The sequence below is a fragment of the Megascapheus bottae genome, chromosome 17 (assembly GCF_031878675.1).
Source record: "Megascapheus bottae isolate mThoBot1 chromosome 17, mThoBot2.hap1, whole genome shotgun sequence".
Classification (NCBI taxonomy): domain Eukaryota; kingdom Metazoa; phylum Chordata; class Mammalia; order Rodentia; family Geomyidae; genus Megascapheus; species Megascapheus bottae.
In genome coordinates, this window is record NC_143525.1 from 45620007 (window position 1) to 45633855 (window position 13849).

Sequence of the window (13849 nt, forward strand, 5' to 3'; positions counted from 1 at the left end):
TTTTAAAAGCAAGCCCTTTGATATTATAGTTGTGAGGAACCAGGCTTTGAAAGAATTTTTGGGCATTGTAAACTTTTCAAATTATATATGTTAACAACAAATTTCTTCAGTATTCAGTATTTATAAAAAATACTTCTAAGTAATACAACTTAGTTCTTGAAGTAACTATATGAACAAAAAAAAAACAAAACAAAACCAGAAGCAATGACTTGCAGTTCCAAACATGGAAAATTCACCTTGAGCAAGAGAAAAATAAAGTAATAAACATTTTAGACATGCCTGTGTAAACAGACAGAGATCATTTAAAAGCTTATTTCTGCAAATATTTCCACAGATCCTTCTTGGGATGGAAAAATACTTCTACCAGGTATAAACAATAGCTTCAAAAGTTGGGAGGTGGGGGGAAGAATTAGTGTTCGGATTTTTGAAAGTTACAAACCCGTATGGCTTTCATCGATTCTTTGGCTCTTTTTCTTTTGTTTGAATTCTTTACCTGGGGTCACTCTGCGCGCGAAACAGAATATATCAAATATTGAAGGTGTTTCGCGGCAGGAGTGAATTCTCTCCACACTCTAGATGGTGCAGAAATGCGCAACAATAACAAAATAAAAGAGCTCACAAAACCTCAGAAGGCAAAACAAACAAAATAAGTAAATAAAACAAAACAAAAAACCCTAAGAAACAAACACCAACGAAACCCTGGCCGCTCGGGGTGGAAAGGACTCGGCCGTGGAGTAAGATGGCGCAGTCACTCCTTTCCTACCCGTCCCACCCCAGCCTCCCCGCGCTGCCCCGGAGCCGCCGGCGCCTCGGGGCGTTTCCGTTGCGTGTCCCGCGGCCACCCAGGTGCTCCCCGCCCGCCCCGGGGAGTGCGCCGAGCCCGCGCCGCGCGGGGCCGCGGGGTTCCGGGCGAGCGCAGGTGTCAAACGCCCCGAGCCGGCGGCCCCCGCGTCCGCACGCCACGACCGGGCTGCCCGCGGTCAGAGCTCACGCCGGGTCCCCGTGGGGGTCCCCGCGGGACCGGGGGGCGTCCCATCTCCCCGGCCTTCCTCCTCCGGGGCGCGGGAAGCGCGGCCGCCAGCGCGCGGTGCCCCCCACCCTCCCCGCGCCCCGCTCGCTCGGCTCTGCCGTCGGGGAGGAGTGTGGGGCGGGAGGGGAAGGGGTGCCTGGCCCTCTGGAGCCGACGCGGCCGTGAGGGACCTGGGAACCGTTCGCGATTTCGTGAAAAATTACTTTTAATAAAGTCCGACACTCCGGGAGTCGGGGAGCGGGGGATGGAAGGAAGGCGGCCCCCGCGTGGGGGAGAAGGGGGCGGACTGAAGCCTCAGGGACCGTCTTGTGCCGCAGACCCCGGGGCGGGCCTGGCTCGGGGCCGGCTGGGCCTGCCGGGGGCCGGGGGGCCCCGGGAGCGCGCCGCGGGCTGGGGCGCGGAGGCAGGCCGGGACTCCGGGGGATCGGGGAAGCTGGGGCGCTCCGCCGCGGGGTGGGGGTGGGTGAGGAGTGTGCCCGGCGAGCAGCACCCCGCCCCCCCATCGGCGTCTTCACTTCCCTTCCCTTTTTCTAAGCCGCATTTACAACTTGACCAATGAATAACCCGCCTCTCTTTTCAACCTAATCACGGCTCTTTGTGTATCTTTCTGTTGATGATTTATAGGAATAAATTAATAACACCCCGACTCCACGTGCTTGCAGTTGCTGTTCCATCTCCAGCGCGTCCGACCGGGCGCGGGGCCGGGTGCGGAGAGGGGCGCCCGGGCTCTCCCGGCCTTCCCGCCGGCGGAAGGGCCTAGGCCCGCGGTGGAGCCCGGTGAATTCTCCACTCCGACCCCCGTCACCATCTAGGCCTCCCCGGCGCCCCCGCCGCTGCAAGGAGCTCCAACCACCGCCCCCCCTCCGCCCCTGCCAGACACACCTTCCCCTCCCCAACTCCAGCCCGACCGACCGAAGTCATGCCACGGCGGGGAAAACGGCCAGGAAGGAAGCGCGCACCTAAGCACTGTGTAGCGAGACATTCTTTCTTTTTTTTTGGGGGGGGGGGTGGAGCCCTAGAAATCATGCCGATTGTCTTAGCAAGAGGGTAGGCCGCCAGGTAGGTCCCCGGGACGCAACTTCAAAGGCAAGGTCATCTCCAAACCAAAACACCACGAATCAACCACGACCCACAAGCAGTGGCTCCGCGGGGCTGGGAAGTCACGGGAGACGCGGCGAGCCTGGCCGGGGAGACCTCGGGACGGCAGGCGGGGCGCTCCGGGTCCGCCTGGCTCCCCCCCGAGGCCCGGCGGCCCGGGGAGGTCTGGGACCCGCCGGGCTCGGGGGTAATCAGTAACTAGCTGTCAACGCGGGTGCCGCTCTCCGGAGGACCCGGAGACCCGAGCGGGGCCCGGGGAGAGGCGGCCGCGCCAGGCGGCCCGAATTCTCCGAACGGGCTCGGGGTAAAAGTTGTACAACTCCCTCCCCCCCTTCTCCAATGAAGACCACCCCTCCCCCGCGGCTGGGGTCTCGGCCACGTGTGCCCAGCCCACCCCGCTCGCCCGAGCTCCGGAACGTCTCCCCCGGCCCGCGCGGGTCCACTGCGACCCCGGCGGGGCACACGTTATTCCTCCGTTTGCAAAGAAATCTAGACGGGTCTGGGGCGTGGGAGATCCGGCCGAACCTCGCCGGGGCGCAGCGGGTGGGAGCCCCTGCCCACCCGCAACCCACCGCGCGTGGGCCTTGCAGGCCGCCGCGGCCGCCTCCCGCGGCTCCCCGGGGGCCGGGCCCCGAGGGCCGGCCTGGGCTCCCCGCGCCACCGCGGCGACGACGGGGCGGCGGGGCGGCGAGGCACGCGCCACGGCCCTTCAGGGGGCGTCGTCACAGCGGTCTCACCCCCCACTCACCCCTTTGATCACCTGGGCGAACCTCTGGGCCCCGAGGCTCCGCACCAACCCCCCTACTCCCGGCCGAGCTGCAGCCCCACGGGCCGCGGAGGAGCACGCAGGGCCTCGGCTCCCGGGCCTGGTTCAGGGCCCCCTGGCGCAGGGGCGCGGGGGCTCCGAAGGATCTAGTCCGGGGAGAAGCCCAGCCCGCTCGGGGGACTTCCGTGGTGCGAATCGGGCTTTATTTTTATTTTATTATTTGAGGGGAGAGAAATGGGCAGCGCGGGGGGTGTTGGAGCCCAAGGCCCGGGGGGTCTTCCGGGCGCCCCCGCCGCCCGCCGCCCGCCGGCCTACCTGAGCATCCGGTCCACCTCGGCGCGCTGCTCGGCCGCCTCCTCGGTGTTGAGCGCCTGCAGTTCCTTGAGGATGGGGGGGGTGTCATAGTCGTCGCCGTCCTCCGAGCCCTCGTCCCCGGACAGGCGGCCTTTGGCGTGGCCGTTGGTGAGGGTGTGGAAGACCGGCTTGGTGTCCGAGTCCGCCCCGCTGCCGGGGGAGAGGGGCAGCGTCTCTAGTTTCACCCCGAAGTTCGGGGATGGCAGCAATTCTTCCAAGGCCTGGACCAGCACCTCCTTGGTGACCCCGGAGCTTAGCAGGGCGCTCAGGAGTTCTTGCTGGAGCGACGTGAGCTTGGACACCATTTTCCAAGGACAAGGGGGGGGAATAATAATAATGGAGGGGGGAAGGGGGACGAGAGGTGGGGTGGGTGGGTGTCGGTGAGGTGTGGGAGAGCAGGGTGGAGGGGAGCTCACGAGGGAACCCCCGAGTCCTGGAACCCCTCCACCCTTCAACCTCCAAACACCTGTTACTCCCGTGGGTCCGGGAGTCTCCTCCGAGAGGAGCCAGAAAACTTCTAACTTGCCATGACCGCCACCATTAGGCCATATAAGATATGCAAATGAGCGGGGAGGACCCGGCCGCCCGCCCGATGCAAATGGTGGTGGGGAGGGGGAAAACCCCGGGAGAGGGCCGGCCCCGGGGCAGTGCCGGGGAGCCGGGGACCCGGCCGGCCGCCCGCGCGCTCCCGCCGCGCCGGCCCCGCTCGGCGGCCGGACTCCAGCCGACCTTTGGACTCGTGTGGCCCGGACCAGGGGGGCTTTTCCACTGGCTACCGGTTCGGCTTTGATCTCCTCCCCTCCCCCCAAAAAATAGAAATAAATAAATAAATAAAAAGAAGACGAAACCGCGCGCTTCCGGGGTTCAGGTGAGAGCTGGAGAGCATGGGGGGGGGGTGCTCTTGGAAGACAGCATGAGAAGGATCAGGACTGCCTCTAGAGTGGCCTGGGAGGTGGTCAGCCTGGAGGGCAAGAGCAGGGGGTGGAAGAGAAGCGGGCCCTTTGGGAATGGGGCCTGGAGCCCCGGGCGGCCTGAGGCCCGTGAGGGTGGGGCGATGGGATCCCAAGGTGTTTGCACCAGGCCCGCTGGGCCTGGCCCATTGGATGTGCAGGGTGGCAGGCCCGGAGGGCGCAGGCCAGGCGCAGGCCAGGCGCGGGAGGCCCGAGGAGACTTGGAAGCGGGCAGGGGCTGATTCAAGGCCGGGGGGAGCAGCCGCCCAGAGCGGAGCTCCCAGCCTGGCCAGGCCGCGGCACAGCTCGACCTGGGTCGGCCCAGAAGATCGAAGGGCCCTGGCTTTGGAGGCAAAACTTGGACCCTGGGGGGACTCTCACGGATCAGAGAGCAGAGCTTGGCCTGTGGATTGGGGAGGGGGTGGGGCGGGCCCGGAGCCGCTTGTTCCCCTTTCTGGCTTGTTCGGAGTTCCAGATCGCCGGCGGTGCCTGCAGCCACAGATGCGCTCTGCAAAGGCAAGGTCACTGCCCCGGTGGCCCGAGCCTTGTGCCAAATGGAGAAGGAGCTGACCAAGCCACGGCAGGAAAGATGGGTTTTTTCCACTCAGGCCTGGCCTGGAAGGAAGCCCTGGGCCTTTCAGCACTGTAGGAGTTTCGGCCACATCTCCCCAGGGGCCCTGAGGGGAAGGGACATCAGGGCACTTGGACCTGAGAAGAGGTAGTATGATAGTACAGGAAAAGAGGCCATCTTACACCTACCTGCCTGTAACTCCAGGCTCAGCGATACCCCTTCCACCCTCAAGCCTGTTTCCTCATCTGGGAAAAAGGACTCAATGGTTACTGTTCCTAGGTTTTGGAGAAGAGGGGGAGGGTTGGATAGAGTTAAGACCACCTTTGCAAAGACTTGCTCTAATGTTATTAGACAGGAGGCCAGTTTGTTTCTAGTAATAAAATCTAGCCAGCTAGGTCCCCAATAGTAAAATCATCTGCTAGGGTGGAAGGATAGTAGACACTAGAAGTCAAAATCAACAGAATTGCAAAAGAGCACCTATAAACACCTTTTCCCACCGTTGAAAGGAAGAAGCTGGAGTTGAGTTTAGGGATCAAGAGATTTCAGCATGGAGAAGTGTCTGGCTAGGGACAGGCCCAGACATCGAAGATGTATGAAGGATGACTGTGTAATTGATCTCAGACAGGCTGCTAAGACTGTGAGGATGTCTCTTTGAAACATACAGCAAAGGAAACCCAGGCTTCCTGGGTAGGGAGCCAGGAGAAAGAAGATTGGCTCTTTCTTTCAGGCTTCAGAAAGTTCACCCATCTTTGTTCTTTCCCTAAGTAAGTTCATTAAGTATTTAGGACCTTCATTTTACCTTTGCCTTTCTAGTTCATTGTGACCTGTTGTAGTTGGGCCTGGTTGGAAAAGTTTTCTCTGCCTCCTCATCTCCCCTCAAGCAGGATAATGAAGCATTCAGAATAAATGTCCAGGAAGAACCACCTCTTTTACTGTCTCTTGTTCTGGGATTGCTAGTATCAAGTATAATGAGAATCACTTTCTGTGTGGTGCTGGGGAAACCTATTAGAAAGCCAGCCATCACTCCCCTTTCGATAGCAAAGTTTTGATTTGTAGTTCTGAGCTTCCTTCTCTCTCAAAATTCAGATGTCAGCAAACTCATTCTTCCCTCAACCCTAGGAAAGGCACACTGAATTTACAAAATAAACTCCATGTAAGTGTTCAGATATGTCTCCCGTGTTATCTGCATCTATATCTATCTATCTATCTATATATATATATACATCATATTCAGCAACTTCCTAAACACTCTCATCCAGATTTACTTTGGCTTTGCCAATTGGTACAATATAGGTGTTTACCACATCACAAATACCTATCCCTTCCTATGGAAATTTTTTTTTTTGCCAGTCATAGGGCTTGAACTCAGGGCCTGAGCACTATCCTTGGGCTTTCTCAAGGCTAGTGCTCTACCACTGGAGCCACAGCACCACTTCCAGCTTTTTTCTATGTATGTGGTACCAAGGAATTGAACCCGGGACTTCGTTCATGCTAGGCAAGCACTCTACCACTATGCCAAACTCCCAGCCCGCTATGGAATTTTTTTTTTAAATGTCAGTAGACAAGCAGAGACTCCTCCATGAAATCTTTCATAAAATCTTGCCCTCAAGTGAGGAAGACTTAGTATGATCCACGTAATCGTGGCTTCTGCTTCACATAGGATAAAATGGTGATGGATAAATTGGAAAGTGAGATGTTGAGAATCTAAGGAGTAAATTAATAGGAGGGCTGAGGTTGGGGCTCCAGAGTGAACGACCAGGACCCTGAGACAGGGTTTTGGGAGATGAGCTGCTGAAAGAAAGTATCTGAGAGGAGTAGGAAGAACAAAAGGAAACAGCTAAAGGTACAAAAAGCATAAGGTATTTTTATGAGAATGAAATAACTTAGCAAACGCTGTTTCCTGGATTTCAGCAAGCTCTTACATATTTAGGCAAAGGAAGCACACCATGAGATAATCATGCCAAGAAACAGGGCAATTAACCCCTTATAGTCTAAGCTTATTCATATGTTACTGAATTAAAAGCAACCACTGGGCTCGACCACTCAAATAATTACATTTAGAGTTCTGATCCTATGGGATTTTGATGGAGATGCAGTTCCTGGTGTAAAATAAATTGAAATCTGGTTTTCTAAACACCATGTTGGTGACTTCATATAACTCATCTCTTCTGTAACTGGGCAGTGGAAGTAATATTTGGTTAGCTCCCCACCCAGTCTCTTTGATTACCCGTCCTTGCTTTCAGAAAAGGGACCTTGATCTTTCCAGTCTCTTCTGCTGTACAATCCAGGGTTTCCCCATTTATTTGGTGGAATGTCTAGAAAGCCTCAGAATTAAATAAGCTCCAGAGGAAACCCATAAATACAAACCTGACCCAGTTTGAAGGAGATTAGAGACCTTATTGTTGGAGCCTTATTGTTGTTCCAGCCTAGAGACCATTCTAGACTTCAGGCTCAGGATCCTAGGCTTCTAGATCTAGCCATATCACTCCTTTCTGGGCAACTCTTCACCTACTCCAGAGTTTCCCAGCTTTTCTATGATTTGAAATTCCTAAAAGGACTTAAATTCTATCCAGTAATTTGGGCAAGGACTCAGGCCAGATTTATGTAGAGTGGAGTTCCGGAGACTTTTTGGCTGGCCAGGAAAAAAAATACACCACAGTCAGTAAACGCCATGAGGGGCAGAGACTATCTCATGTCTATCTCTCTGCTGCCTGGAGAGGTATAGATACAGGAGAGAGGCTCAACAAATTCTTTCTTTTTTCAATAAATGGTCAAGTGATTATCTTTATGGTACTGTCAAAGTCTCCCCCCCCCACCTTCCTATAAGGAAAATCTGACAAGCTACACCTACAAAGGAACATATACTATGTGGTTCCATTTGCATGAAGTTAGAAACTAGAAAAATGAATCCACAGCAATAGAAGTCTCTTGGGGTTGGGAGTTTGGCCTAGTGGTTAAAGTGCTTGCCTAGCATGCATGAAGACCCGGGTTCGATTCCTCGGTACCACATACATAGAAAAAAGCCGGAAGTGGTGCTGAGGCTCAAGTGGTAGAGCTCTAGCCTTGAGAAAGTCCAAGGACAGTGCTCAGGCCCTGAGCTCAAGCCCAGGACTGGCAAAAAAAAAAATAGAAGTTTCTGGATGGCTAGAAGGTTCTATGTTTTGATTAACATGGCAGATATATCATTAGGTTGTATATGCAGGTCATGTGCATTTTGCCCCTTGATTTGTACCTATGACTTCATGTAAGTTATAACTTAGTAAAAATAATTTAAACGCAATTCCAAAATATAAAATGTCAGCAGTGGAAGTTATCTCCTTACGTCCTCATATCCCCTTACCTTCTTACCTTTAATGCGTGGCGCTCAATCAACATATAACCCATTATCATGAAAAAAAATCTAGTGTTTTCCAGGACTCAATAAGTTTTTCCATAAAGGACTAAATAGTAAATATTTTATGGGTCATAAAGTTTCTGTTGCAACTACTCAACTCTGTCAACTCTGCTCTTATAGACTATTAAAAAAATGAGTGTGTGTGACTGTGTTTAAATAAAACTTTATTTAAACGTCTGGCTAGCTGGATTTTGTCTCTGGGCCCTAGTTTGTCAACCCCTGGATGAACATTTATACACATTGAAATCTATTGACATAAAAGGGACCTTAAAAGTTGTCTTACTTACTTCATTTCTTCCCTTTTTGGGGGGTGGGTAAGTAAATCCTTCAAATGGGAGGAGACATAACTAAGGGAATCCTAGCTTTGAGATTTAGTTGTTTCCTGGGACTATAGAGAATATGACATTGGGCAAATTATTTTCTTCAGTCTTCATATTGTGATCATATGTAAGTGTCAATAACAAGGGAAATTGTGGATGAGTTAAATGAAGAGAAACACTGCATGGGGCCAGCAAAAGCAGGGCACAAACCAAGTGCTTGCTCTACCATGGCACCTAGCCTGAGGCTCTCTCCCAAGGCCGCCACCCTCCCTCCCTTCTAAAGGCACAACGTGTGGGGTAAACTCACAAACACCACCAAGTGTTCACTAGATGTATAGCCTGTGGGGAGGTTCTCAAAGGAATCTACCAAACCCCACCATCAGCTTCATTTCCAGAAATCCCTTCCAGTTCAAAGCTTTCATTGCCCAAACATGCTGCTATGAGATGTCTCTCCTTTTGCTTCAACAACCCCACATCCTTCCGTGCCGGGTCATTTTTAGAAATAGGGTGTTATTCCCAGTAGCTTGTAAAAGATTAAATTAAAAACCAGTGAGCTAGTCTGATATTAAACTAATAAATACTACATCTGGCATGGAGAGCCTTCACTCCAGAATGGTTCTCCCTTTTTCCTGCTGCAACACGCACGAGAAGCAAAACTGGCAGTGGAACCAGCACGCAGTGGGCACTTGTACATGTGCAGTGAATAGTTCACTTGACACACAGTAGGCTGTTCACAAATGGATAGGTAATAAATGATAAAGAGCGCAGAGAAAAAAAAAGCAATTTAAATCTTTACTAAATTTCCTTGGAATCATCCCCTCCTGACTTGCCTTCTGTATCTAACACCATGTGTGTATGAAACAACCACAACGTGTAACCCAGAAGCAGGAACGAGTCCTCTGTGCAAGACACAAGAAGACGCTCTGAGTCCGCTCCTGATGGCACATGCTGGAGTGACGGAAATCTTCTTCTTCTTGTTGGGTGCTGTACTCATGCCTGTTGTCCAAGCCAGTCAGGAGGCTGAAATCGGATACCTGCAGTTCAAAGCCAACCGGAGCAGAAAAGTCTATGAAATTTTTATCCCCAGTTAGCTACCAAAATGGAGCGATGGTTCAAGTGGAAGAGTCCTAGCCTTGAGAGACAAAGCTCAGGGACAGCACCTAGGTCCTGAGTTTAAGCCCCAGTACCAGCACACATACATGCACATGCGCGCACACACACACACTCCAATACTTACTATACTGGTGATGTGTATTAGAGACCTACATCTCTGTGCTAGGATTTACACAGTTATCTTACTTATCCGTACCCTCTTTAGCTCCACTTTCCAAAACTGAGATGATCAAATTGGATAAATGCTCTCTGGCTTTTCCTGATCCTGGAGTCAACATGCTGGGCTTTCTGGAGGTGTGCGTCTTGTGGTAGAACACCTGCCTAGATGCCAAGATTTGGAGTTCCAGTTTCAGCGAGGGAAATTAAACCTCTCTGGGCCCCAGTGTGGCTATCTTTAAAATGGCGTTAGAGAAAAGACCATCTAACAGGGGAGGCTGCCAAGAGTAACTGAGTTAACACATGAATGACCATTAGAAGATGGACATCCACAGTGCCCAACAATTCAGAGCTGTGATGACAGACACTGCCCAAGGTGGCAGTGACCTGGTGGATCCTTTGGTGGAAACCCACGAGGGAGCCTTCTGCACTTTTTTTTTGGCCAGTCCTGAGCTTGAACTCAGGGCCTAAGCACTGTCCTTGGGTTTTCTCAAGACTAGAGCTCTACCACTTGGGCCACAGCACCATTTCTGGCTTTTTCTATGTATATGTGGTACTGAGGAATCGAACCCAGGTCTTTGGTGCCTGCTAGGCAAGCACTCTACCACTAGGTCAAACTCCTGGCCAGCCTTCTGCACTTTTGAAAGAAATAGCTGAATAAGGTACATTAGCAGAATAAGTATTATTATTATTTTTTAAAGTAGCTTAAAACTATGAAGGAAAGCAAAGAAAGAAGTGACATTGTCCAAAAAGAAATGAATCCTTACTTGACTCATGAAATGGTAATGCTTCTGTAGAACACCTTAATAATAACAATAAAATAATATATATATATATTTTTTTACCAGTCCTGGGGTTTGAATTCAGGGCCTGGGTACTGTCCCTAAGCTTCTTTAGCTCAAGGCTAGCACTCTACCACTTGAGCCATAGTGCTACTTCCAGCTTTGTCTGTTTTATGTGGTACTGAGGAATCGAACCCAGGGCAAGCACTCTACAACTAAGCCATATCCCCAGCCCTAAAATTATAATTATAGAAGAAGCTTAAGCATCCCATTCTCATTGTGTGTGTGAATTACTTATGACAGGTACCACTGCACAGGTATACCTATATATAAAACTAACAGAAGCTGGGTGCTGGTGGCTCACACTTGCAGTCCTAGCTACTCAAGAGGCTGCGATCTGAGGATTATGGTTCAAAACCAGCCTAAGCAGCAAAGTCCAATTAACCACCGGAAAATAGAGCTGTAGCCCAAACTGGTAAAGGGCTAGCCTTGAGCAAAAGAGCCCAGGGACAGTGCCCAAGCCCTGAGTTTGAGCCCCATGACTGACAAACACAACAACCTAACAGAAATGTGAAAAGTATTAGTGCAAAATGAACTTGGACTTTCTCCCATGCCTTCCACAAAGCATCTAGTCCACTCAAACTTGGGGAGCCCTGTTCTCAAATACAAAACTTCTACATTTCATTTTATTTTTACACAAGCAGAAACCTGGATAGAAGTTACGAGATAACTACTTGTGAAGATTGTGTGTGTGTGTGTGTGTTTGTGTCCTGATACTGAGGCTTGCACTCAGGGTTTGGACGCTGTCCCTGACCTTTTTTGCTCAAGACGGATGCTCTAACGTGTGAATCATAACTCTACTTCCAGCTTCTTGGTGGTTACTTGGAAATAAGAGTCTCACAAACTTTTCTTTCCAGGCTTGCCTCAAACTGTGGTCCTCAGACCTCAGCCTCCTGAGTGGCTAGGATGGTGGGCATAAGCCACTGGGGCCTGGCAATATTAAGATTTGGGGAAAATAAGAGGACATTTATAGGGAACAAGAGAAACACAAAGGAAATAGGAAGAGGATAATGAGGGGGGAAAGAGATGAGATAAATAATCTTTTTCTTTTAAAAGATGAAGAAAGAAAAATAAGGGCAAGAAGAAAGGAAAACAGGAGCAATGAAAGATAGGAAGGAAAGAGATAGGGAAGGATAGGAAGAGACACAAGAGGACAGGAAACATGTCCCCAGAGGCCTCTGGACGGAAGCAGGTGGCTGCTTTAGATCTGGCCTTTGCTCAGACCCCTTGGTGTCTTAGGAATGTTCTGTCACAGTCTATAGCCTGGACCTTGGCCTCTTTCTACACATTTGGAACCACAGGCGAATGAAGGCGATATTGCTTTCTGGTCCACGTCTCTCCCTGTTCAGCTAGTGCCCTTCCACGTGGCCCTACTTGGCAGTGGTGTTGGGAGTGATGGAGGATCAGACTCTCCCATCACTGTCCCAAATGCCTCATTAATTTCCCATCTTCTGCAAGGAGCAGAAAATCAACCAGGTCCTTCCCAGGACAGAGCCAGGCCGAGACCAGCAGAGCAGAGCAGTTCAGAGCAGAGCAGAGCAGTGCAGAGCAGTGCAGAGCAGAGCAGTGCAGAGCAGAGCAGTGCAGAGCAGAGCAGTGCAGAGGAGAGCAGAGCAGAGCAGAGCAGTGCAGAGCAGTGCAGAGCAGAGCAGTGCAGAGCAGAGCAGTGCAGAGCAGAGCAGTGCAGAGCAGTGCAGAGCAGAGCAGAGGAGAGCAGAGCAGTGCAGAGCAGAGCAGTGCAGAGCAGAGCAGAGCAGTGCAGAGCAGAGCAGAGCAGTGCAGAGCAGTGCAGAGCAGAGCAGTGCAGAGGAGAGCAGAGCAGAGCAGAGCAGTGCAGAGCAGTGCAGAGCAGAGCAGAGCAGTGCAGAGCAGAGCAGTGCAGAGCAGTGCAGAGGAGAGCAGTGCAGAGGAGAGCAGAGCAGAGCAGAGCAGTGCAGAGCAGTGCAGAGCAGTGCAGAGGAGAGCAGAGCAGAGCAGTGCAGAGCAGAGCAGAGCAGAGCAGTGCAGAGCAGTGCAGAGCAGTGCAGAGGAGAGCAGAGCAGAGCAGTGCAGAGCAGTGCAGAGCAGTGCAGTGCAGAGCAGTGCAGAGCAGTGCAGAGGAGAGCAGAGCAGTGCAGAGCAGTGCAGTGCAGAGCAGTGCAGAGGAGAGCAGAGCAGTGCAGAGCAGAGCAGAGCAGTGCAGAGCAGAGCATTGCAGAGCAGAGCAGAGCAGTGCAGAGCAGAGCAGTGCAGAGCAGAGCATTGCAGAGCAGAGCAGAGCAGTGCAGAGGAGAGCAGTGCAGAGGAGAGCAGAGCAGTGCAGAGGAGAGCAGAGCAGAGCAGTGCAGAGCAGTGCAGAGCAGAGCAGAGCAGTGCAGAGCAGAGCAGTGCAGAGGAGAGCAGAGCAGAGCAGTGCAGAGCAGTGCAGAGCAGAGCAGAGCAGTGCAGAGCAGTGCAGAGCAGAGCAGAGCAGTGCAGAGCAGAGCAGTGCAGTGCAGTGCAGAGCAGTGCAGAGCAGAGCAGAGCAGAGCAGGGCAAGACTGGGTACCAGTGGCTTACCCCTGTAATCCTAACTAATTAGGAGGTTGAGATTTGAGGATCCCAGTTCAAAGCCAGCCTGAGCAGACAAATCTGTGAGACCCTTATCTCCAATTAGTCAGCAAAAAGAATTGCTAGGAGCAGAGGTGTGGCTCAAATGGTAGAGTGCCAACATTGAACAGAAAAAGCCAAGAGAATCCCTGAATGCAAATCATACTACTTGTGCATGCACATGTGTGTGCGCACGTGTGCGGACACACACACACACACACACACACACCACTTCAATGTCAAAGAAATCGAAGAATACAAAAAAAACAGCAAGTGAATATCACACAAGAGCACAAAATAAAAATACAAGCACTGCTAATGGAATGCTTTATTCTTTTGAACTTGCTGAAGGCCTAGGATATGTTTTTGGTTTTTTTTTTTTTTTTTGCCAGTCTTGGGCTTGAGCTCAGGGCCTGAGCACTGTCCTTGGACTTTCTCAAGGCTAGAGCTCTACCACTTGAGCCTCAGCACCACTTCCGGCTTCTTTTTCTATGTATGTGGTACCATGGAATCGAACCCGGGTCTTCGTACATGCTAGGCAAGCACTTTAACCACTAGGCCAAACTCCCGGCCCCCTAGGATATGTTTTGAGGGGCTAAATGAGTAGCCAGTTTCCACAATCATCGTGTCACGATACTGAGTGGGCAGTGTCTTCCTGGACCTAAGAGGACTGAGACCAGGGACGTG

At 51.8% G+C, this 13849-nt stretch overlaps 1 protein-coding gene across 5 annotated transcripts in view; it reads right to left on the reverse strand.

Moving 5' to 3' along the window:
* The window catches only part of Hnf1b (HNF1 homeobox B), a 57277-nt gene extending 53454 nt beyond the window's left edge, over positions 1–3823 (reverse strand). For all 5 annotated transcript variants that reach the window (XM_090351227.1, XM_090351226.1, XM_090351225.1 and 2 more), the window contains exon 1: positions 3210–3823. In XM_090351227.1, coding sequence (XP_090207353.1) covers positions 3210–3553 — 344 coding nt within the window. In that variant the 5' untranslated portion in view covers positions 3554–3823. The remainder of the gene's footprint in view (positions 1–3209) is intronic.
* Between the last annotated feature and the right edge of the window lie 10026 nt (positions 3824–13849).